General features: G+C 32.3%; 1 protein-coding gene across 1 annotated transcript in view; it reads left to right on the top strand.

Moving 5' to 3' along the window:
• The window catches only part of orb2, a 94,053-nt gene extending 67,898 nt beyond the window's left edge, over nt 1–26,155 (top strand). The window contains exon 6 of the mRNA XM_067788795.1: nt 3,763–26,155. Coding sequence (XP_067644896.1) covers nt 3,763–5,170 — 1,408 coding nt within the window. The 3' untranslated portion in view covers nt 5,171–26,155. The remainder of the gene's footprint in view (nt 1–3,762) is intronic.
• The last annotated feature ends 1,528 nt before the right edge of the window (nt 26,156–27,683 follow it).

Below are 27,683 nucleotides of genomic sequence, written 5' to 3'. Positions count from 1 at the left end.
GTTAATAGGTTATGGGACTAAATTTAAATCCTCATAATTAATCGCAAAAATGCAAACGGTTTTTACGAATACATACTTAAGTGGCAAGAAACCTAATATGTAGCAGGAAGTGTCGGTCGCACCTATTGGATGGGGCGAAGCACTGCTACAACAAAAACAACGTGGTCAATAATATACTACCAATGCATTTTGTTTCAGAAATATGTCACCGCTATTTTCGTGATTTTGCGATATTACGGAATGTTTTCGGTATTTTTCGATTACATACTAAGGGCGTTTAAATACGAGAAATGTTCGGCATTATTTATGATTTTTATTTCGATAATATTTCTAACAATTTGGAAACTATTTTGTGATTAAAGTGTGGGTAAAATTTTAAAGCCGTTTGACAAAGGGACAAATTACCCTGGAAGTAGCGTGAAATATTTCCCAAAATCATCACGAAATCGGGAATTGATTTCGGAAGAGCCCTGAAGTAGTTTTCAAAACTATCCCGAAATTATAGGGAAAATTACTTTGTAAGTACTTTGAAATGGTCTCCAACATCATTGAGAAATGATCGCAACCGAAAACATCCCAAAACTACTCCGGAGTGATCTGTATATGCCCACGGGAGAATTCTGAGTAATCCCCAAGATAATCAGGAATTGATCAGAAATTTGCCTAAAATTAATACCAGAAGAACCACAAAATAGTCCTCCAATGATCCCGAAAAATAGTCCTCAAGATCATCAGAAAAAAACCACAAACTCTCCTCAAAATGGCCTTGAAAGATCCGTGAAATAGTCCCCAAATGATTGAGACAGTCTCTACAACCATTCCGATATGACCCCGAAAACTATTCCGACAACGAACTAGTCCCTAAAACCTTCTGGGAGTTACCAAAATGATTCCAAAAAAGTTACGAAAAACAATAGCCTAGCTATTCTACCGCTCTGCTACAAAATTCTTTTCGTAGTTACTATTTTCTGTGCCCTAAACACAACGTATCTCATATCGGCCCAAGAGCATTATTATCAATGGCTCGACTCTAAATCTATCTATTCATATTCACAGCCGGAACATTGGCAGGGTATAATTTTCATCGCTGCTGCCGTTTTGGAGTAGCAAATACAAACACTGGTTGAAAATGAAAAATATTGAGCTTTTTGCTCGTTCAGTAGCGATTATTCCAATAATCGACGATGTATAGTTATTCGATTTTACTTATCGAATTTCGAAAATCGAATATTAGAGCATTTGAATAATTCGAATAGTCTATTAATCGAATGTCATATGTATCGCTACCTAGCGCATGTAATTCCTTTTCGTGGGAATATTCAATTCAATCAATATTATATTCTAAGCCCCCTAACCCGTTGGGCGTGGTGACACGCGCGTAATGTGTTGGAGCCAAGTCCGTCCGAAACATAGATTAACCACGATGGCGGCGTAAGAATGTCAAAAGACGTTTTTGAAGACACTTACATACATTTATGCGTTGATAGTTCACATCGTTCATTTACAAATAGCTTGCCAAGTCAGGGCCCTTATTACGTGTTACGATCAGTGACTGAAAACCATTTTCACTCAAGCAATAACTATGCAACTGTCAAACTTTTTTTTAAAAATTATAATAAAGAATGGATCTAACGAGTACTATTTGTCGCTAGTTCAAATATGCCATTAATCCGATCCACCTTTCAAGAGCTATTGTGATTTAAAAAATTAGATTCGATCACGGATCGTAATACGTAATATGGGCCCAGGCCTTTCTGCCAAATTTTCTATTTGGATGGTATTTTACGTTCATGAATGTTCTGTACAGATTGCAAGCAGTAGAACTGGGTACATTGCAACGTTCTCAGCTCCATTTTCAAACACGTATCGCCGTCCAAAATCACGCAGCATTTGTGATAATTTGGTCTCGCAGAGCTAACGTGCAAGGAAAATTCTTTTTGACGTTCGTTCTTCAATTAATTTTTGGAACTTTTTTCGTTTTTGTACGTTTTAATTTTATTTCGCTATTTTGGCAACATCTCTCGTTGTCATGGATCAGTTTTCCTAACTAGGGATAGGACATTTTTCTCCAACTGGACGTCTGCTGATCCTTTTGAGCGGCCATTTCTTGTCTTGTCCTTCATTAACCTTCATTGAAGTGCAAAACCGTTCTCGGGGCAGTGTCAAAGGATAGTCAGTTTATGTAAGTTTTTTCAACTTTTTGTAACTAACATTGGGATTATTCGGCGGAGTGGATATTTTTTACGTAGCTCTTCGTTCGTATTCATTTTTGACGTTGTTAAAGGCTTGACTTCAGAAGTTTATATACATTGTGGATAAAACAAGTGTGATAACTTCTGCATAGACGTAAAAATTACAAATAGAATGGATCACCTGATTTTTAATTGACTATCGCTGTCTCATTCTGTATCTCTTTCTCTCACCAGCTGAAGATAGCCGGCCCTATGCGCCGCCATATTGAATACCCTGTCAAAACGCTGCCAAAATGATAAAAAGTAGCCATATTGAACAACCTGTCAGGAAGTTGACGGGTAAGATGTCACACTTGTTTTATCCACAATCATTTATATTATTTCTAATTGCTGCTTTTATGTAGGGGTCCCTTTTTCGCTCTTATTTGGTATCTAAATCTATATATAAAGTTTTGGTTGTAAAGATGGAGATTCGGGCTATTAGCGAGCTTTGGGCAATTTTGGTCGTAGTGCTTTTGTTTAGCTATATTTTATTAAAATAATTTGTTAAAAATAAACGATTGTGAGCACACAAAGAAATCTTTTTGTAATATGGCACTATTGTGAATATTTGCACTGCATTACTGGCAGTTGCTATCATACGCTAGATGGCAGTGCAAGCTTTTTCATTGATTGCTAGAACAGCTGATTTTTGTTGTTATTTGATAAGAGACTTTTATATTTTTAAATCAGAAACCTGACTAATGGGTTTAAGTCATGTATATTTGACAACTTTTTTAAATTAACTCTACGTTAAAAAGGTAACTTGGTACTCTTCAAACGGCCCTTAGAAGTCTCTCAATTTTTTTGTGTATGCAGCTTTGTAGCCCAATGAATTTTAGTCCAGCAAAATACAATTTATAGGTCTCTCAAAATTCGCGCAGATTTTTGACAAATTTTCTTCTGAAGGGGAGTTTCGGATTTTCTACCATATAAGGGAGGTTCCATGAGAAACTGAACCTTGGTGTGGAGATAAATTTTCTTACGAAACTGAAGACCGTGTGGATACAAATGCAGTAAAAACATTCAGTCAACCGAAAAATTTGAAACTTATTTTTTAAATGCATTTTCAACACCCTTTTGTTCCGCTTAAAGTCAGGTGCTGATTGAACTATTTCAATGAGGTAGAAAAGCTTATTTAGAAAAAGCTGTCAAAAAGTGTGATTTAACAATAGACCGATTAATAAAAAATTAACTGCATTACTCATCATTGTTTAATGGAGCTGATTAAAATAACAAATTATATAAACGATATATTCTTATTATTAGATCTATTGAAAAGTGTTAGCTTTGTTTCACCCGTGACGAAAAAGTCAAAAGGTGTTGTTCTAAATTTTGCAATTCGTCCCATTTTTTTGATATTTGAATTGCGTTTTTGTTTGAGTTTAGTTTTAATGACAGATGTGCAGTTTAAGTATTCCATCACCAACCCTCCCTATACCAGTACGCGTTTGTTCTAATTTATATACACATATATTTATTAACAAATAAAATTTATTGTTACATCGTCTCACATCTCTATCCTTCGCAGTGGACTGCCCAACAAGCAACAGCTATCACCAAATCATCCCCGTGCACCACACGACGGCAACAGTCCAACATCACCAGGCGGCGGATCGCCTTACAATGGTTCACAAGCTGGCGGCAGCGGTGGCATATCACCAAATTCCAATATGGGCATTTCACCAAACAAATACCGACGCAGCATATCATTCCCGAACAAAGGCGGTACTTCACCCACAACCGGTTACACGCTGGACATGAATGCCGCACAGTCACATATACCCAGCCTATCAGTGGGTAATAGCGGCAGCCAGAGTGCTGGCGCTACTGGCGGCGGTGATGCACCCTACCTTGGTGCCGGATTTACACCCGATCGATTGGTTGGAAATGGGCTTGATATGTGTCCGATTGATCATTGTTTAAATGATATTATGCGTAATATGGGTGCTGGTGGAGATAATAACGTGGCTGCCGCTGCCGTACTTGCGGAACGCATGCGCAATCAAAAGTTAAGCGAACGTCATCTCAGCGAAGCCGATGCTGTGGCAATTGCAAGCGGTAATGGCGCTGCAGCTTATTTGGATGCTAATTTAAAATTAAATTCACCATCACGAACTTCACCACATTCACAAAGCTCCGAACATACGGCACGTTATTCCAGAAAAGTATTTGTAGGCGGTCTACCGCCAGATATCGATGAAGATGAGATCACCACATCATTTCGACGTTTCGGTCCATTGGTTGTCGATTGGCCACACAAAGCTGAATCAAAGTCATATTTCCCACCAAAGGGTTACGCATTTTTACTTTTCCAAGATGAGAATAGTGTGCAACAGCTAATCGATTCATGCATTACTGACGATGACAAACTCTATTTGTGTGTCTCATCGCCTACTATCAAAGATAAACCAGTACAAATACGTCCTTGGCGTTTAGCCGATGCCGATTATGTACTCGATGCTACCATGTCATTGGATCCGCGCAAGACCGTCTTTGTTGGTGGTGTACCACGACCACTAAAAGCCTTCGAATTAGCTATGATTATGGATCGTTTATATGGCGGTGTATGTTATGCTGGCATCGATACCGATCCAGAGTTGAAATATCCCAAAGGTGCCGGACGTGTAGCATTTGCTAATCAACAGAGTTATATTGCGGCCATATCAGCGCGTTTCGTGCAATTACAACATGGCGATATTGATAAGCGTGTAGAGGTCAAACCATATGTGCTGGATGATCAGATGTGCGATGAGTGTGAGGGTCAACGTTGTGGTGGCAAGTTTGCTCCATTCTTTTGCGCCAATGTTATATGTCTGCAATATTATTGTGAGAATTGTTGGGGCGTTATACATGCGCGTCCCGGACGTGAATATCATAAACCTCTAGTCAAAGAAGGCGCTGACCGTCCACGTGCAGTGCCATTCCGCTGGTGTTAACGGCGGCGCTAAACGGGCTAGCGTACAGCAGCCGGAAAGCTTAAGTTATCGACAGCTGATGGCGGATGCACGTCGTTTTATAACGCGTACAAATGGAATGGCAAGGAGAAGGAGTGGCATTGAAAGCGAAAAGTAAGGTGTGAGAAGAAAAGAAAATGAAGATGAAATGAAAATATAGAAAATTATAGAATGAAGAAAAAGAAGTGTTTGGTAAAAGAAGGCATATGGTAAAATCCACGGATCTTCGTAGATATATAACACAAATTTTCTACAGAGCCAATGTGCAGCAGCACAAAAAAAAAAAAAAGTTATTGCAAAACTTTGCTACTAATACACAAAATTTGTGTATGTTAAATAATAACAAAAAACACAGCATTACACGTACATACACTACTAAATGTACACCAACTTACACATACATAAATACATATGTACAAAAAAAAAAAAAAATATGTACATATGTATGAGGTAAACAAAATATTCGCTAGAAAATGTTTGCAATTACCACAAAAAAGATTAGCAAAAAACGACTTGAAATAAAAACAAGGCGAATAACTGATAATTTTTTTTAAATTACAGAAAAAAAGTAATAAATTTAAATGTAGGTATTATAAATTTGAAGAAAAAAATTTTAGGAAAATTTTATTACACTAATTGATATCTACATAACTAAAAAAAATGGATAAACTATTTGACTAAAGAATATTTAACTCAAACTACATAAATACAAGCATATACGAAAATAGCGGGCCTATAAACAAAAAATAGAAAACTACAGTGTGGCGCAAAATTATATAGCATGCCTCTCAAAAAAGTCAGAATCTTAAAGCATTTTCTAACTTGCATACAAAAATATTGACTTACTGATTGCTCCAAAACTTTATAGGGATGGGAAAATGCTTATGGAAAATACACACAAAAACTAAAATTTTGATTCAAAACTGTATGTTCGACTACGAGTTACAAAAATATCGAAAAATAACAATTTCGAGTTATATCACTTATTTCTAATATAAACAATTTTGTATTACGAAAATATAACAAAAATATTTCGAATTTCAAAAATATTTCGAAAGACGAGTATATTATCAAGTTGCAAAAATTTCAAAATACAATGACGATTTCGTCTAAGAACAATGGATTCGAATATTTTAAAGTTACAATAACAATTTCGAATTGCCAAGATAAAAATTCGAAATAAATCAACTTCGCATTAAATCAATTTTGAATAATAAAAAAATTGATTTTGCAGCAATTTCGCAGTTACAATAGTTTATTGGAAATACGAAAACAAGTTCGAACTTAAACGCTCGATATACAACTACGAGTTACATAAGTAATTTAGAATTGGAACAATAAGTTCAATTTGTAGCAATTTCGAAATTCCAATAGTACTTCGAAACACAAAATTTCGAGTTAAAATAAATTCACTTTGTAGCAATTTCGAAATTTTAATAGTATCTTCGAAACACAACAATTTGAATTAAAAGGAATTCATTTTGTAGCCGTTTCGAAATTACAACAGTATCTCGAAACAACAATTTCAAATTAAAATAAATTCATTTTATAGTAATTTCGAATCAAATAATTTGAAACTACAAAAATTATTTAGATTGCTTCATTTGCTTCGAATTATACACCAATTACTTATTTAAAAAAAATTCACTCTGTAATTGTATCTGCGAAACGTGCAACAATTTCGAACCGCAACAGAAATCGCTGAATGTAATAATTTTTTTTTAAATTTCGAATTATAAATCAAAACGTTTTGCAGCAGGTTCGAAATTGCAATAGTAACTTTGAAATACTATAAAAATTTCGAATGATAACAAAAACTACAAAAATAATGTAGCATAGTTCGAAATACAACTTCGAATTACTAAAGCAATTTAGAATTGGAATAATTAGTTTATTTTGTTGCAACTTCGAAATTGCAATAAAAACCTCGAATTAAATTAGATTCATTTTGTAGCAATTTCGAATAACAATAATTTGAAACTACAAAAATTGATTAGATTGCCTCATTTGCTTCGATTACACACCAATTACAAACTTAAACCAAACAACTAATTTTGTAATTATATCTGCGAAACGTGTAACAATTTTGAACCACAGCAGAAGTTGGGAAACGGAGTGATCTTAAATTCGAACGAGCTCGTTATACTAAATTTCGAACTATAGCAACCAAAACATTTAGCAGCAATTTCGAAATTGCAAAAATAACTTCGAAATATTACAAATTTAAAGAAATTCATTTTGCAGTTGTATTTTCGAAATATCTAACAATTTCGTACAACAGAAATTTCGAAATGTAATACTTTCTAGTTCGAACAAACTCGCTATACCATGCAAATTTCGAACTATAACAATAAAATAAGTTTGCAACAGTTTCGAGATTCCAATAGTAACTTCGAAATATTACAAAAAAAAATCGAAATTTTAACAACTTATTTTGAAACAATTTAGAAATACAATAATTCGGAGTTGAAATACTTCTTTCGAATTACAACGTTAATTGTAAATTAGCATAAATTGGTTAAACTGTTTATGATTTAGATTGATAATAGTTAATTTACCCAGAACTATCAAACACATGCCTGAATTTGTAAAAAGCGCGCTTAAATTTTGTAAGATTAGAAGTAATTTCGATATTTATAAAATTATTGTCGTTTTTATTACGACAACGACGTCCTTCTTTTTGTGTGTATTTCCTTAGTCATTGCAGATTTTTTGGCGTTAAATTTAAATGCACGCTATGTAACTGTAATAAACTGAGAATATACAAAAAATTTTCTGTAATTTTTTTTAAATTTATTAGCAAAGAATAGAAGTAATGGTTTTTAAAACCAATGCAGTATTTTTTTGTTGTATTTTTAATCTAATTGTAATTTTAACCAAAATAAATGTTTTTTTAAAACGCAATTTTATGTATACCATGCCTTGCATATTGTTACTATGTTTTCATCCTAAATGCTATTCAAATAATTTTAGTTTTAGTTGTAGAGCATTTTTTGTAATCAGCTATTTTTTTTTATTGTGGAATCGTAAAAGGAGTGAATGTTGTAAAGAAATTTAAATTGATTTCTAGATGGAATTGTCAATAAGCTTATTTTTTTAACATAATAATTTTTTTTAATATTTTTTTTTTTTTATTTTAAAATTGAAAAAAAAAAACATGAAATAATGCCAACCTATTTTTGATTAGTAGGCTAATTTTTAAATATTTCTTTCAAATATATTAAATACATATAAACTATAAGAAAACTTTTTCAAATAGTTTTTTTTTTTTTTTTAATAATTTTTTTTTTTTTTGTTAATTAATTTTAATTTTGTTTTTAATTGTAGTAAACTTTTGTAGTGATAATTAATCCTCGCGCATTAGAGCCACCTAGTTATTGTATAGAAAAGCCACGTGAATGCCAAAAAAAAAAAATAATAATAATAAAATGTTGGGAGAGTTCAAGAGGAAACGCTAAAAAAGTAAAGAAGAGCTTTTGGTGAGGCTTTACGCGGATTGCAATGGAACTTTAAGAGCATGAGACTAATAAATGTGTTGTCCAATTTACATGGCGCTAAAAATTAAAAAAAAAATTATCAAAGCTTTTGACGCCACAAAAACTATTTATTAAAAGCGTGGAAAAAATCCTCAAATTGTTTACAAAATGATAAACTTTACAGATATTATCCATAAGTTTCGCCAAAGTCTCATTAGCGCTTAATATTCTTTACTTAAGCATAGCATAAATATTGAATGGTCTCCAGTTTTAATTGAAAATACCTCAATAGTAATATTTTTGTTTTTTGTTTTTCTGATTTTGTTTTTTTTTAATCGCATAATACGTTAAAATAAATAAAGAAAATTCAAAACAAACTTACCAAAGTTGTGTTGTGATGTTGCCTCACAATGTGTAGTTTTTTTCAGCTAAATATTAAAAAAAATTAATAAAATAGATAAAACATTGTTAATATAGAAAAACGTTGGTCACTTCATGCAACACAACTTTTTTTTGAATTTTAAATATATAAGTCCTTTTTTGAATATTTTTCTAATTTAGTTTTTAAGCATTGTTTTTTTTTTTACTTAACATGAATATAATAATAATTATTTTTTTTTTTCAAAGTACAATATTGATTTTTTTAATATTTTCTTATTTTTTATTTCTTTATACCATTTTTTTTAAATAATTTAATACTCCTTTTTTAAACAACTTTTTGGAATACCAACTAATTTTCTACGTTTCTTACTTATTTTATATAAAAACTTTTTTTTTTTTAATTTGCATCGCTTTCTACCGTTTTTTATGCTGGATTTTGTTAAAGGAAACTATTTTGATTATGGCTTTGGTATCGTTATTTTCATAAAAACACATTTTCTAAGAATTCTTTATGTTTTTCCGACCTTCTTCTTGTACTTTTTTTTCTTAGTGAGAAACAATCGAGCTCAATTTTTAGATAACTCCCCTCTTCATGTAAATGCTTACTAATTTCTATGTTTCACAACTTTTTCATAACTGGGACGTCAACTGAACGAATAATTTTTAAATGATTCAGCAACCCTTTTTTTGTCTAAAAAAAAAGTATTCCGGAAGGGTCCATTATTTCAGGACTTGAAAAATTTGCTTATTTTGTTTTACCAAGAATTGCACTTGGAGAAACTTAAATATGCAAAAAATTGCAAACTTCCTTAAAAAAAATAATAAGTTATGATTTGTTTCAAGAATATTTTCTCTCAAACAACTCTCCATCAATTGCCTGCTGTTTTGTTTGAATTAATAAATTTAAAGTTGCATAGCGACTGTTCCAATTTTTCGCCAGTGTTATAGATACGGTACGGTAACCATTTGGTTTTCGATTATCCTTTTCAAACAAGACCTGATTTTTTTAGATAGGTTTAGAAATAAATACTCAGTCAATTTCGAATATTTATCCATCTCGGCTATCGTTTCGAAAATGCTATACAGCAACGACATTTTTTAAAATCAAATCTCGTTAATTGAATAAAATTTTTTTTTAATTTTTATAACTAACTCCTTGCTGTAGAAAGATTTTGAAACCTAAAATAGCTTCCTCTATGCATAATAAAATACTTTAGCTAAAAAAAGTTGAATACCGTAAATAGATCTATTAGACCAAATAAAAAATCAAGAAGCCGTGTGACTTCAACTCGAAATAGATAGCAATTTTGAATATATTTTACTGTAATGAGCTTTCGTTTTGTTATTATACTAAGCACTTTTAACAAAAAGTTGTTCAAAATAATATGATTCCAAACCGTGATTGAATGATTAGAGCAAACTGAATTTCATGTCTTAAATAAACCTATTTCTGTATTTTTTTTTTGACACCTTGGCAAATATTGATATATTCATTAATTATCTTATGTTGCATAATCAATAAACTTATAAAATGTTGCTCGCCTACTTGCTACAGCAGCAAATATTTTTGAGACACCGGCGTTAAGAGAAAACTTCTATGAATTTTCTAATGAGACAAACCGATCTCAAACACGTTTTTGAAAAAAATCGTAAATTTCTATCTTTTTATTTATTATTTTTAGTCTAATAAAGTACAAGTTATAAGTTTTTGATAATTCTCTCTCGAAGGCTTTTATAAATTTTGGTCCCTAAAAAAATAAAATTTTTTGTTTATGGAAAAATAACAAAGATAAAAACTGAAAACACATAACTTATACTTTGTTGGACTAAAATTGATTGGGCTACAAGACTATACCAAAAAAAAAAAAAAAATCAGAAAAATTTAAAAAAGAGAATTTTTTTTCAAATTTTCCAATTTTTTCGAAAAGTTTTTGAAATTCTTAGCTTCAGTAAAAAGATGAATTTATTTGACAAGATTTGAAAAACAAAATGTCACTGCTAATTTTTTGTCTGCTGCTTTATCTCAGAAAACTTAAAAAAAAATAGAACACCCAATTTCTGGTATTGGCGTCAAGAACACCTTATTTCATGCTTCAATTAGATTTGATTGATTTGAGATTTGTTCTCTTCTGATAGCGGAACCATACAAGCTGGCAGCAGGACGACATATGTACATTTTAAAATAAACAAATATTTCATGTATTTTGTTTTTGCAATCCTACTTCGCCGGAAGCAGGAAGTGTCATATAAAAAAGTACCAATTACCTGCTTTCCGGCCATCACCTGCATGGTTCCTCCATGGACATTCCCGAACTAAGAAGTCAGGACGGGTTGCTTTTACGAAACAAGGAAAAAGAGTATCTAATTTAATTCCCTTCAGCAAAAATTTTAGATACCAGAAAAGTACTTTAAGTACGAAGTATGTACATATATTAGTATAAATAGTAATTTTTAAAACACCAATAGATATTTCATGAAATTCTACATAGTTTTATTGCTTCTGTGTTTTGAAAACGGAAAATTTTCAGATTTTCTTAGAATTTTATATTCAGACTTAGACTTCGACAGAAGAGTTCATTGTACAGCTTAGTTTGTTGAGTGTAAAACGGGGCAAGGAGTTAATATTTTCTTAAGCTGTCTTAAACTTAGGTTGAATGAAGCGAACGCTATCCGATTATCCCAACTATAATACCTAAGTGGAAAATTCGAACATATGAAATGATAAGTATTGCTCGATCAATTAGTACAACAATTCGTCATAGCATCTCTAGAATTTACTTATGACAGTTTTATATGAATTAACTTTCTGACAGTTTTTGACGTTTAACCGTCAACTGCCTGTTTTGATGATACATATTCATGTTCTGTTTCTGTAATGGTAATCCGTTGCGGGTAAGTTTACAAAAACCTACTTGAAGAATGCAGGGGAAAAATTCTTGGTCTGTGAAACGATGAAGTGAATCAAAAATTTTCTTACATATGAATAAATTTTTGTTTGAAATTTTTTTTATTACATTTTTTCACAGAACAAGAATCCGACCCCAGCTATTGTCCAAGCCAATGTATCAGTAGACAATGCACGATTCCTTGTTATCCGTATTCATGGAGCGAAGTATTCATAAAATGTTCATTGTTTAACCACACCAGAAGATCCTATGATATTTAATAAATTTACCATAAAAAAAAAATAATAATTTTTAACATACTATTTCTACTCGTATTTTTCATGAGTTTGGAAAAAAATAACACCATTGTTTACTATATAGTTTGGCAGCTTAAATTGAGGTTATGTAGCGAATTGGATGATAGGCAGTAAATGAAGGCAGCCGAATTGAGTGTAATTAAGAACAGACTTGTATTGCATCAATATAACTACAATCTTTGTATCAGTATTACAGATAATTGTAAAAAAGAAATCACTAAATACTTGAATATAAACAAAACATGTATCTTAACTACTGCAAATAAGATGTCCCAAATGTTATGTATTCTATGTTCTTGAGCCGAACTCTGAGATAGAACATTTTTAAAATCAATGCTTGAATTTGAATTTTTTTTAAATATTTTGTTGCCATGTTTATGTGAACGTGTAAAGCGCTTCAACTGATTTCGAATATTTAAAAACTAATTTTTAATGTATTTTTTAAACCGCCTTCTGCGGTTTCTGCTTTGCTTCAAACTCAAACGTTTTGAAATACGTCTGTTGCTATTGTCGCCTAAGGCTGACGAGAGAGTAGAAGCGAGAAACCTTGCTATAATATAAAAATTTAAAGCTATGAAAATGATGTGTTATGGAAAATTATAAAAGTTGTCACAGTAACAGAAATGTTTCAAACTTATAAAATATATATGAAAATAAAAATTGCTGCTATAAAATAAAAATTGCTTCTGGAAAATAAAATCGCTTATAGTGAGCACTCTGTCCGTCAGTCTAAACATCGTATGAGCTAGGATATTTTTGCACTGGTTGCCGAGATAAGGTGATACTCCACTCAGCAGACGATTTGTAGATCTGCGGCCTTGGTCTGTACCTCGATTCGAAAGAAATTTCCTTCTGATATGAAAAAAAAAAAAATGTTTGTGATTTGACAGCTTTCCAATCGCATTTTTTTTCAAATCGCGTTACACAACAAGGTTCCCGGCCTTAAGTCTTAATAAAGCCCTCCTTATCAATACAAATATTAGTATTATCTTAAAAAACCCGTTTTCGCTTCGTATTAAACTTGTGGAGAGTATCGTTTCAGCATTTTTTTTTAAAGTTATTTAATGCATTTCAAACCCGGTGCACGTCCCTGTTATATAGGCTGACATTTTTTTTTTGCATATTAATGTTTGTTTTCTTTCTATAAACCTTTTAAAACTTTTTAATTTTTTTACCTTTTTCAAATTAGTTTTTTAATAATTATGTATTAAATTTTGTATGTTTTGTATTTGTTCTTTTTATACAATTTTTATAAAAAAAACGCTTTAATTATTCTTTGTTTTAAAAACAGTCTGTTGGCATGCACTTTTGTTTAAAATCGTTTATGTATAAATAATACAGAATTGTGCAATTTAGTATAGTTTTTAGATTTAATATATTGTTAATAAACTGTTAATAATTTTCTACTTTTATAAACAATTTTGTATGTAACTACGTCAACAATTCTCTCTTAAACAAAAATGAGTTGGTAGCTATCGTCATTAGCGCTTATTTTTAATGTAATAAACAATTTAATATAGTTTGTTAGTCGAATTTCGAAACATACATTTTTCAAAACAAAAAAATTACTTGCTTAACAAAAACTAAGAATTCAATAACAAATTACATAAATTATTCAAACATCTCTGCGTAAACAAGACACACATATGTATTTAGCAATTCGAAATTTCGAAAAAGAAAACACTACTAGAAAGCATACTCATATTGGGTAGTCATAATTATTTCGAAAATCAAAATCGCAAAATAAGCACCCGTAGCGATTAAATATTTCGCTCTTAAACAACTTTAATATATGTATGTTTTTTCTACTTCATTATTCTTTGCATGATATATGATTTTAATTTCTGCGAAATTAGCGCTCTATAGGAAAATTCAAATATTCGAAAATTCTAGCATCGCTACGAATTTTTGAACATTCTTACGGATTAAATAAAAAACAAATAATCTCAAAATATACACACAGCTCTTAATATATAGAAAACAATTTACATATTAACAATTGTAAATAGAATTATTCTATATACAATGTATACCTAATGTATACACAGTGTTACACATAAAACTAAAAAATGTAAAAACACAAGATGAAAAAAAAAAAAAACAATTGTATTAATATTTTCTGTAAAAAAAATAAAAATTTTTATATAGAATTTTTGGAACATTTTTATTAAATACTATAAATAAAAAAATAACTTCAATCAAAAATTGAAGTCAAATTGCTTTGCAAAACAAAGTCTTTTTACGCTTAAACAAATCTTTAAGTCAAATAAAATACCATTGAAACTAATATCAATATATGTATAGTATGAGAAAGTGCAATATTTTATATCTAAAATAAGCTAAAAAAGTTTCATGAACGGCAGATTGGCGAGTATATTGTTGCATTACTTAAAATCTAGATTAGAATTGAACTGGAAAAAATGAGTAAAAAATATAAAGTCTTTATATTAATAGAGTTTTGTGAATGATTGCAATCACTTGAAGTTAAAATTCATTACTTCAATTTTGTCATGTAGTCATTGACTAACATTTTAACAAAAACTGAAGAAAATCTAAAGTCTAACTAACGAAAAAAAACTTTAAAATCGTATAAAGTGCCACAAAATTAAGTCTAAGTAATGACTTCCCTTTTTTAGTCTTAGAATTGGAATGAAAATTAAATGCAATCCTCTGGTAAAAAATCGCGGACTAATTATTTGCAAATGAATTAAATTTTTTGTAACTCTCATGCTTAAGTTTTAATTACTATGGAATATATAGAGCTTTTTAGCAATTTAAATATCAAGGAAACTTTTTTTTTAAATAATTTACGCCAAGATAAATATCTACCGTTAAAAATAACCTCTAATTTTTTCTTTCAATCTTATGTGTTCGTGGGAACGTCATAAAATGGTGATTTGAAATAAACTTGAAACTACTAATGTACAACTGTGCGTAAAAAATTGCAGCAAAATTTATAAGCACATTGTTTTATTAGTTTTTTCTATTTTCGTTTTTGTTATCTTAAAAAACTTCAATGGATTGTCGAAATGTAAAGCAATATGTACACTTTTTTATTTAAAGTTTTCGAGTGTTTAGTTCCGAAGTCCAATTCTACCAAAGTACAAGCTTGAAGCTTCTGCAAAATATTGCAATCATCATAAATTTCAATCATGTATCACTTTTCCGCTACAATCATTGATTGGAAGCAATAATTGAATTTTACAAAAAACGATCACTTTGGTTTGATTGTTAATTGATTATAGATTGTTAATTTTACAGTTATAAAGAAAGCAACCAAATTTGATTGCAAACAAATAAGAATTGCAATTGTTGTTTGTATATCAAAATACTTGTAAATCGCTCTCAAAATTCGCATTCATAATTGTTAAAGATCATCATACGCATAATAATAAAATTATACTCAGTTTGTATGGCAGAAATCACGAAACATGCTTCTCTAAGAAACAATTTTCGAAAATCAATGCGAATTTTGAGAAAACGCTTACTTTGTTCGACCAAAATTTATAGGAATATAAACCATTGTATCACTATAATGAACAAGAATGGTACCTGCATATTAAGAATGTGTCTAAAACCTCGAGGAAAAAACTTCGATATTTTCAAGGAGACTTTCAAACACTTCAACTTTTTTTCAGAGGCGGGTTTGAATTAAAAAAAATAAAAGAGAATAGTTGATACAAATTGTTTACAATCTGCTATTTTCTTGTTCTCAACTATGACTAAAAAATTTTCAGTTCGCTGTCTTACCATCTACAAAGGTTTGTATGCGAACTTCTCACAGGTTTTCAAAACTCAAATTTACTCTTGTCATCAAGTTTCTTAACTGGATATATAGTTTTGCAACAACAATTACTGGTTTATGAGTAGTACTCCGTTCACTAAGGTGTCAAAATAAACTACAGTCTCACCATTTGCTATCAATACATTGAATCTATCGATGCTGTCAATAGCGCCATCTATAGTTTGACACCATCCGGAAAAATAGCATATGTATGTATATAAATATAAAAAAAATTCTTATGAAAAAATACTTAAATTTGATTGGTAGTGTCTGCATTATTACCTTTTTTATAATACTAAAGCAGCTACGAAGGCAAATAACTTGTGGCTTACGAAGGTAGAAAAAATTTAAAACTTATAAGCAGAAAAAAAATGTAATAAAAATTTTATTAGACAAATTCTAACAAAAAGTGAGAGAAGAAAATAAGAAATTCAACAAGAAGAAAAAATGAGTAAAGTAAGTATAAAATGAAAACCAAATCAACCGAAGGATTTAAACACAACCTTTGTGAATTCAATTACATGAAAATAAATTGTGCATCAACAAAAAAAAAAAATAAAATAAAAAATAAAACAAAATTGCAAATTAATACATATTAGTTACATAAAACTTTTTAGACAAATTTTTGCTACTGCTTTACTGAGTAACCAGACAAAAAAATTATTCAAATAATGCTCTAGAATAAAGAAAATAAAACAATGTACCAAAACTGGGAGTTAGAAATGCAAAAGAAAAAAAATAATATTTCAACAAAGGACATGCGTAAATAAATTCCGAAAGAAAGTGGAAATAATTTATGACTTGTACCATTTGTAAAACTAAAACGATAGACATTTTCTAGAATTTTTATTGTTATTGTATATTGGATATGTTTTTTTTTATTATTGTTCAAATATCAATGTATATATAATAGAATACAAAGATATATAAATTTTAACGAGTTTTATAACAAATATATGTAGCATGGTGAACGTGGAAGATGATTCTATTAAGCGAAGAAATTCATGAAAAAAATACTATGAATTTATTAAAACTGTACTTATCTATATTAGGGTGGAGCCAAAGATCTATTTTTCTCAGTGGCATGGTGTTCGATTTTTAAGTCTTAAAAAGTTGCTTTAGATCGGTTATCTACAAACAGCAGCGAACACGAAAATATCAGCGGCAATTTTTATCAAACTTCCTCAATTAAATATTTTTTTATTTTCGTAGAGAAAAAACATCCATAAAATTTGTAACTTGTCTATGCAACCCAATCTCAAAAACGGGTTCGAAAAAAATCGAAAAAAAAATGGTTGAGCATTTTGTTTAGAGTTTTCTGCATTTTTATGCAGCTTTGTAGCGCAATCAATTTCAGTCTAACTACAAGTTGTGAGTCTCTAAAAATGCTCATGTATTTTTGACAATTTTCAGAAGTGTATTTAATATATTCTTCCATTTACAAAACTGCATACCAAAAAAATTAAGAGAACTCTAAAAAAAAGCTTGACATTATTCGATTTTTTTCAAAAACGTTTTGAGATTGGTTTGAACAGTTTCAAATAGAAAAATTCAAATGTTTTTTTTTTTTTTTAATATCAAACATAAAATTTCATTAGCAAAATTTGATAGAAAATTGTCACTGCTTTTTTTCCATCCGCCATGATGAGTATGTGTGGAAATGGGCTTGTTGAAACGTACATGGTGTAAGACCGACATATTTGCATGCCAAAGGTAGAGGTACTAATTTGCTTGCCTGGAAGCCGCTCTATGTTTAGACGCCAATACGAGTGGTGAGGATATCGGGTTCCAGGTAACTTGCCACAAAATGACTTTTGCACAAACCCGGTATCCCGGGATCGAACTATCAGATCCCGAATACCGATAGGCACACTCCCGACCACTCAGAGTAGAAGAGCAGCCAATTTGATTGAGTATGGAAAAAAAATAAGTTTGAAGTGAAAAAAAAATTACGAATTCAAGCTAATTCACAATCGACTCGAGCTACAGACTCTGTAACTGGTGTACGAATTATACAGAGTAACTCCCCTCAAAATGTGTATACTGTAAAAAAAAATGGTTGGCTGCATATACACTAAAAGCTTAAAATTATAGCACAATTTCCGAAGACAAACTTTTCGCTCCATCCTAATGCAGATACATAAATCTATCACATAATGATGTATAAAAGTCATTATTTCTTTTTTAAACATACATACACATAGTCGGCGTATTCATATAAACATATAAATGTCGCGTTAAATGTATAAACCGCGTAAAAGAAAAATAACTTTCAAATTTACGAACATTTACGAGTTTGTATGAATTAAAAAAATAAAAAAAAATTTTGTTTAAATAAAGCCTTTTGATTTTGAGCAACGGATGTGTTGATGTATAAAGCCAAGCTACGTTAATAGGCTGAGCTTTAACGCATGCGCTAACGAAATTTCGTTCAATGTCGAATGAACTTTTTTATTCTGTTCAAAAAGGCTAATTTTTAAATATTTAGTAGCAAAAAATTAAAAAAAAAGGTAGAAAATTGAAGTTTTTTATAAATTTTTATACTTTTTAATACAAAATCGTATGCAAAAAAAAAAAAAACTAAGTAGTTCTAATATACAGCATATGAAGCAAATATAAGGTGCAGTAGTAAATGAAAAGTTTATCACAATTAAAATTGTTTGAACATAAAAACATATAAAATTAATCTAATAGAAAAAAAAAATACCATTAACATTAACTCAATTACGAACTAAATTAAAAACCATAATCAATCGTAAATCAACCTTTATAATTTATTTAATGAAAAAAAAAAAAAAAACAAAAATAATAATTACTAATAATTACTAATAATAAACACCTTAAAGGTTAAAAAAAGTACTGTTTTAAGTTTTTTTTTCGAAAAGTTGCAAATAAAGTTTAGAAAAAATTGTACGAGAAATAAAAAAATATACGATTTTAAGAGCTAACTTATCTTTGAAAGTTTCTGAACTCAAATTGAAATTTTCTAAACTAAAAATAAAAATACTGAACAACAATTGTAATTTCTGAACTTCAATTGAAAATACGAAACTTCAATTTTAATGTTCTGAAGTTCAGTTATTATTTTCTGAACTTCAATTGAAGATTCTGAACTTCAAACTCCCATTTCCGGAGCTTTAATTGAAAACTTTGGACTTCAATTGAAATTTTCTGATTTTCAAATGAAACTTTCTGAACTATAATTAAAATTTTCTAAACTAAAAATAAAAATTCTGAACTAAAACTGTAATAACCTGAGCTTCAGTTGCGATTTCTTCAAATGCAATTGTCTGAACTTTAATTGTTTTCACAACTTTAATTGAAAGCTCTGAGCTTCAAATGCAATTGTTGGAACTTCAAATGAAGCTCCCGAACTTTATTTGTAATTTGCTGGGCTCGAATCGTGTTTTCCGTTATCGAGTAGGCAATCCTATAGAAAAAGTTTACGTTACTGATCGTGTATTGCTATCGCGACATTCATGTTCACTATCGTAATTTGTGACAGAAAGTAATCGATTTTACAGAAAATGTAATATGTTTTCAAATATTAAAAATAATGAAAATATATACTCAAGAAATAGGAATTTTGGGTAATAACCACGGTTTACTAGAATACGAGGTAGGAGACTTAAGTGGCCCTATTTGACTGGCTTCATTACAAAACATGATCAGTTTTCGAGAAAGTTCTGCAAGCGAAAACCTTGATGATTTAATTACAGCTCTCAACTACTACAATTGCAACTGTGTGTTCGCCGTTAATTGAACCTTAATCTCTGGCCGACGTTAACTCGGAATTGTTTTATACACTCATCGGATTATGACGACAGAATGAAAGATATCGAACATCAATTCAAACTCTAGGACTGATGTGTGATCATCGCCGCATTTGCCGAAAAAGTCGCCCCTTCTTGGCCGGACACATATTACGCCTGACTCACATTATGAAGAGTGAAGTTTAAGAAGACTACTCTGATCGCAACAACCTGCTTGGATGGCTGATTGAGCGAGAGTGCAACTCACACTACGACCTTTGTATATTAGAGAGTCAGGAGTAACATGCATCTAGTGCCGATTTCTGTCGTAAATAATAGCTTACCATAGAGAGTTGTTGATCGTAGTCTGTTTCTATCATATTTACAAACTCCAAGCTTTCCAAATATACAATGACCAGAGGTCAGTATGGACTCATGAGTATGACGCATATGTACACTAATTTTACACATTAAAACGCTTTCATAAAAATGCGTCAAGACAGGGACCTAATGCCTTAAGTTCCCTACCAGAGGAAAGACGAAAACTGCGTGATATGCACCGCGAAGCTGGTGAGGCTTGTTTCGAAAAACACCCTTATGTGGAACATCTTTCAGGCTGCCATCTATATCGACCGTTGCAAGGATACGACCTCTGGTCCACCAGTAAGCACCGTACACCGATAATGACATCACGGCATATCTTAATTTTCCTTCAAAACGTTTGGTGAGCTCGATACGGTGTCGCGCGGGTTTTGTGGACATTAGGGTTTGAATATTCCATAACTCCCTCGCTTGTTGCCGCCGTGTCCTAAAAAGCATAGTGAGTGAAGGATATCCTATGTAGTTATAGATACCATCATGATTATGACCGCGTATGCTGCCACAAATGTTAGCTGAACTAAATTCTAAGATTTTACAATTTTGCCAAGTAGACTCATGCCATAGTCCAGTATTTTCTTACCTACATGTGTTGTCCACCAAGGGCGGACCTAGGAGTGAGACTCGTGAAAATACGCCAGCAGAAAAAAGGATACAAAAATATTTAAAAAAGTGGAGGGTACCTACTCGAAAACTTACTTGCTATCGAATAAATTTTGTTGATTTTGATTACCAAATAAGCAATTTTACTAAACAAGTATCACGATTACGAAAGACACGATACGGGCCCTGAATTTCAATTCACTTTCAACTTTCTCTACTTTAATTGCAACTTTCAGAAATAAAACTTAAAAGGCTGTAGTTTATTAAAAAAAGTAAGCGATCACTTCTAATTTTTCTGCCTAAAAAAAAAAAACTAAGTGTTCATATACTACGTTTTATTTATTAAACAAATTAATTTGTTTAAAAAAAGTGCAATATTTAAAAATCTTAAAAATATGTGCGCTTTCATGTGAAATCATTTCATTTCGTCCTTACCATACGCATTAATAATAAGGGCTAAAGGAAAAAAAATATTCAAATGACGCTAAGTTAGTATTTTTTATAAACCATTGTTTTATATTTGAAACTTTTTACACTTCTTACTAGTGGATTGTTTATGTTTATGACATTAAGGGAGTTCAGGATTTTGTGCAAATGGTCTAGCATCATTGCGCTGCAAACTTCCCTAGCATACCTTTTACAGTAAACTAATAAAATAGACAGACGGCTATTCATTTGCTACGCCATTGCAAAAACGCTACATCAAAAACCGTAATTTATTTTTTTAATATTGAATAGCAAATCAACAATTGACAACACGAAACAAAAAGTGCAGGGAAAGAACTTCAAATTGCTCACGATCCGTAGTTTATATTTGCAACTTTTGCGACGTCGAACACAGAAAGTTCTAAACTCCCTTATTATGTTTGCTATTGTAGTCGATACATAAACATTTTATTGAATACTCAATTATTATGTTTTTCTAAGAGAAACTGAAAAGAAAGAAAAGAAACATTTACTGGCATATTGCGATGTTACCATTTGGAAAAGCGCCACTTAGTCATCATCAGGCAATTTCGTAATGTTATCAAAGGTTTCACCGAGATTCGAACCACGAATCACACGGTGAAACTGCAGTTGCCTTAACCACTATTCGCGGTTCGAATCTCGGTGAAACCTTTGATAACATTACGAAATTGCAAATTTACAAATGGTAACATCGCAATATGCCAGTAAATGTTTCTTTTCTTTCTTTTCAGTTTCTCTTAGAAAATTATAATAATTGAATATTCAATTATTATAAGCCGGCGTAAAGCTCATGAATTCTTAAAAATAAGTATAAATTGAACACACCATTAAAACAAACAAACATTTTATGTTAAACCCTGAATAGGATATTGACATGTGTGGTTATCAAGTTATCTGGTTAATAGTTACTTCTCAATGGCATGTTTCGTTTTTATAAACTGAGTAAAGAATTCAACAGCATAACCTGATAACCAGGTGTATTTGAATATCCTCTAAGTTTCTAGTGGTGGTTTGTCTATCCATAAATGTGTATCTACATCTGTGAACACGAAAATGGCAACAAAAACTAAAAACATGGTTTATTACCTATTCTTTTATTAATTTTATTAATTTTAGGAAAAATTTTATGATAAAACAACAAAAACTGATAACGGAAAATATGTAAACCAAATTCAAAAAAAATTTCTAAAAAAGTTCCAAATATATTTTTAGAAGTTTCTTGAAACTATTTGGATACGCATTTTGTACTCTAGTTAATTTTGTTCTATCGAAGAACTAGTTTCAAGGTTCTCAAAGTTCTTACTCATCACTTTTTCTTTCATATGAAATATAAAATGATGTACGCTTTGTAGGAAACAAAATCTTTAACAATACTGTGAGAATCTAGTGCCAATAAATGAGGCATCAAAGCTTCGCAAAATACTATTAAGGTCAAACGTAGCCCCAAGTAGCATAAAGAAATCTTATCGCCTCCAGTCAGGTAAATTTGAAGGTCTTGATGGCGACCCACTTTTTGGGATGCCCGGATGCCACGGCATCACTATGCCAATAAACCGCGCTTATTCTCCGGAAAACGACGTCACAAACATGGTAGATCAAGATAAGATACTATGGGCTATCAAATCGTTCGAACCGTTCAAATCAGACGTACAGGATGGTGTGATACCAGGCATTTTGGAAGCAGCTTGCGGCAAATTGATACCCAATTTAGATGGAATCTTTTCGAGATGCCTACAAGGTGGTTATGTTCCCGAGGCCTGGAGATGAGTTGATTCCTAAAGCAGTGACTTATCGATTTGCATATAAGATATAACGGAGATTTCTGCAAGACGGACGCAGCTCAGCACAAATACCAAAAAGGTAAATCAGAAGAAAGCATCTTTCAAGAGGTAGTTCGCGTCACCGAAAAATCATTGAACTACAAAGAATACACCTTGGCGGCCTCCGTCGACATTGAGGGTGTCTTCAATAACGTTCAAACGGAGACCGTCTGCAGGGCACTTATACGGCCCAAGACTTTAGTTGCATGGATCGATTCTATGCTCAGGAGTAATATCGTCATCGCAACTTTAGGAGCTGAGTCAGTTTGCAAAATGGCTGCCAGAGGCACAACTCAGGGTGGCTTGTTATCGCCTACTCTTTGGATACTGGTAGTTAATGAAATTTAAAAAATCTTTAGGGCGAAAGGAACGAGGGGAGTCGCACACATTGGCGGTTTAATGATTCTGATCGCAGACAAATTCCTGCCAACGAATAACGAGCTCATGGATACGGTACTTCCCAATGGGTAGGCAAAAAATGGGCTGGGGGTAAACCCAACGAAAACAAAGCCTGTCCTGTTCACAAGAAAAACAAATCCTCTCCAAACTGACCTAACGTCCGACACTGACCATATGATGGTCGTTTTTGACCACCATGTGCAGAACATAAGAAATCTTTCAAGGAAGGAATTGAAAGAAGGCCAATACAGTGGTAAGGCACATAAACGGCTCGAAACTAGAACTGGAATGTACTCAACGCATCTGCAGATAAATCAAACATACCAACTTCCTGACCCATGCAGTGTCTTCCAGGCAAAGCTCTATGTCATAGAGAGAGCAGCTAGAGCTCCACCAAGATAGTGCGGGCACATATATCAATGCTACAAACTTTGTCGGCAGCAAGGCTGCCTTAAAGGCTTAAGGATACCACATGATGAAGTTGGATATAGTGAGGAGGTCCAAGCCGCGCTGGCGCTTCTAAGTCTCCGAAATGTACCTTTTGCTGGGTCCCGGGGCACAGCGCAATTGGAGGCAATTAGTTTGCAGAGGAGATGGCGAGTAAGGGTTCCGAAATGGACTCAAGTGAGGCGGACAGTTCCGTTCGACAGCCGCTGGGTTATCTCTTGGGGGAAAAGGAGGAATATAAGATCAGGGCAAAGAACTCGCTGTGGATCAATCGCGATGATTGAGAAGTCCTAAGTTCCTAATGGCCATGTTTGTATGGGAAGGGCACTTACTTTCTCCTCACGCTAAATAAACCTGCAGTGAGAGTACTTACGAGTGTCATCACTCGTCATTGCGCTATTGTACAATGCTTCTACGGTGGCGCATATCAACAAGTTTCCTCTGCAGAAGCTATGATTATTACTCTCTCTGCCGATGTCCAGGACTGCAAATACGACGACTGAGATTTGGGGGGCACGGTTTTTTGCCAGTCTGGTAGAGGTTGGGAAGGTGGATTTTTCACTCCTACTTGAGTTCGGTAGTGAAAGTATTCCAAATTGGCGGCCACCGTGGTGTGGTAGCGTGCTCCGCCTACCACACCGAGGATCCTGGGTTCAAGCCCCGGGCAAAGCAACATCAAAATTTTAGAAACAAATTTTTTCAATTAGCACTCCGAGTGTACTTCTGCCATGAAAAGCTTCTCAGTGAAAACTCACCTGCCTAGCAGATAACGTTCGGAGTCGGTATAAAACATGTAGGTCCTGTCCCGCTAATTTGTAGGAAAAATTAAAAATGGAGCACGACGCAAATTGGAGAGAAGTTCGGCCAAAAATCTCTTCGGAGGTTATTCGCGCCTCACATTTATTTTGATTTATTCATAAATTCCAGAGCCCTACAAAAGTATACTCAAATTTGTTTTTTAAAACTTTAAATTAAAAACTTTGAAAAATTTTCATAGAGATTTTTAAAAAGTTCTTAATTTTGTTCAAAAACGTTCCTTAAAATTATTAACATAATTTCCTTTATACGCTACATACACGGTTGTTCTAAAATAAACGAAACTAGAGCTAAAAAATAATGTTTTGTTGATATTTTCACGTTCACGGCTGTACATACGGGCTCTGTTCTGAAAATCTCTTAAAAAATAAATTCTACTCGAATTTTTATAATTTTGTATTTTGAAATTTACTTTCGAATAGAATACAAATAGAGCCTCATTCTGTATTACGAAACGAACCTTCGTTTCACCTCAGAGACGAATCTTTATTGTATTTGCACTATGTTAAACAATGGTCATATATCATATAACAATGGCTTTGGCCTTCCTGTTTGACATAAAGTAAAAAACGTAAAGGCCGAATGAAAATGATAGAGAATACCATTGCTAGCCGAAATTGTTTGGAGGCGAATCCCTCACCTGAGCCATTGTTCGCTAAACAGTATCAAACCGTTAATTTTATTTTTAATTTTGGCTAGTATAACTCTGGCAAAGTCAACATCTGACTAGGGAACGTATCTTAAATTCGAGTAGAATAAATTTTCGTATCGAATGACAGCGTTGGGCCATTGTTTACTATATAGTTTGGCAGCTTAAATTGAGATTATGTTGCGAATAGAGTGGAAGGCACTCGAATGGAGTGGAATGAAGAACAGTAGGAAGAGCAGAGTTGCATTGGATTAATATACCTTAAATCATTGTATCAATATTAAAGATAAATTTAGAAAAAATAATTAAATACTTGAGTATAAGCAAACATTTTCTTTCAATTACTGAAATTAAGGTGTCCTAGAAGCTAAATATTCCAAAATTATAACATTTTATGTCTGTTTAAAAATTTAACTTGAATTTCCCCAAAGATTTCCGTAATATGGCCATTAGTGATGTTTGTGTGTGTGTGCTAGTTGCGCTACTTGGTAAAGTTTACAATGCGGTGGGCCCTTCTGAACCTAACGCATTAAAAAATATTATGTAATTCTTACGTTAATTTTTGTTGTTGTGTTCTTTTGAAATAACGGTTATATTTTTTGTTATAATTTTTTTTAATTATCATTATTACTATTGTTATTTTATGATGAATAATATAGGCACATAATCATAATTTGTATTATAAATATTTTTTAACATACATAAATTGAAAATTAAACGTTTTGTATTATATATATTTTTGGATGAACCTATTAAAATCATAAAAAAATTGTGAAGACTACAGAAACGAAATTTGTTTTAATTGAAAAAAATTGGGAAATAGACCGACCACTGAAGGAAGTTGAAAATGAAACTTGTGCACACCTTAACAACTGCGTAAATGGACTAAATGGTTTTGAATATGGGACCTTTTAGTGTTTGTTTTTATACATAATCTGAGCCTGGTCTTAAATTTTTCTTATCAACCCTCATTCCAATGAAATTATTGCATCGCTTCCAATTTACTTTTTTGACAAATCTTTAAATAAGTCTAGGCGTGCGAGATTTATAAAAAGCGTGTTCAACTGACAACCGACCCAGACCCCAAGTTCCTCCAAATGTATACGAATGGTGAAAAAACCATATGAATGAATCATTGCTAATATGATTGCATTGCACATAGTTATCATTAGGACAACTCAAAATATGCTGATTTTCAGCGGTGAAATCCAAATTTATGCTTGAAAACATGCATTTAAGGTCCTCGGTCCTCATAAGCCGTAAATTATGCGTTTATATTCCGAAAGTAACTTTTGCAAATGACGCCAAATGACACTTCGTTAGCAGCAAAAGGAGTAGCAAAAAAAAAAACATTTTGTTACATTCACTACATGCAGAAATAGCTTCCTAAAAGTGGGATAGCTCCTTTATTTCTTCTAAGTCTATAAAATGGCGGCCACCGTGGTGTGATGGTAGCGTACTCCGCCTACCACACCGTATGCCGCAGGTTCACACCCCGGGCAAAGCAACATCAAAATTTTAGAAATAAGGTTTTTCAATTAGAAGAAAATTTGTCTAAGCGGGGTCGCCCCTCGGCAGTGTTTGGCAAGCGCTCCGGGTGTATTTCTGCCATGAAAAGCTCTCAGTGAAAACTCATCTGCCTCGCAGATGCCGTTCGGAGTCGGCATAAAACATGTAGGTCCCGTCCGGCCAATTTGTAGGGAAAATCAAGAGGAGCACGACGCAAATTGGAAGAGAAGCTCGGCCTTAGATCTCTTCGGAGGTTATCGTGCCTTACATTTATTTATTTATTTTATAAAATGTTTACTGATGGTGTATTTTAATTTAATCATATCAAAATTTGTGAAAAATGCAGCTGCGAAAAATCTGTTCGTTAGGGCCCTTGTAAATTAAGCTAATGAATAAATTGTTTCATATTCAATAATGTGAAATATTCTGAAGCGAGCCTTTTCGCGTCGCCTAGTTTCTTGTTTTGATGGTTTTCACTGGCCGGCCAGATCAGCAAATTTTAGCCGACACAGACTTCATTTTTACAAACCTTAAACTATCGAAGCCTTCGAGATAATAATTCTACAGGGATGATAGAACCTGTCATCTTAGCAGGGGTGATACAATCATCATAAATAAGGCCACCAACTCAGGTAACCAGCAACCACTTGGCCGATGTAATTATCTTACATTTATAGAATACATTTTAAAGGATTCAATGCACGCATTACACAAGAAGGCCAAAGTTTTTCATAATGCACAAAGACCATATTAGCATAGATTATGCATTTATTAGCTCTGACTGCATTTATCGTAAAATATGCAAAAATGT

The sequence above is a fragment of the Eurosta solidaginis genome, chromosome 5, assembly GCF_040869045.1.
Source record: "Eurosta solidaginis isolate ZX-2024a chromosome 5, ASM4086904v1, whole genome shotgun sequence".
NCBI lineage: Eukaryota > Metazoa > Arthropoda > Insecta > Diptera > Tephritidae > Eurosta > Eurosta solidaginis.
Note: the sequence above shows the minus strand (reverse complement) of the source record. Positions and strands in the feature narration are given on the sequence as shown.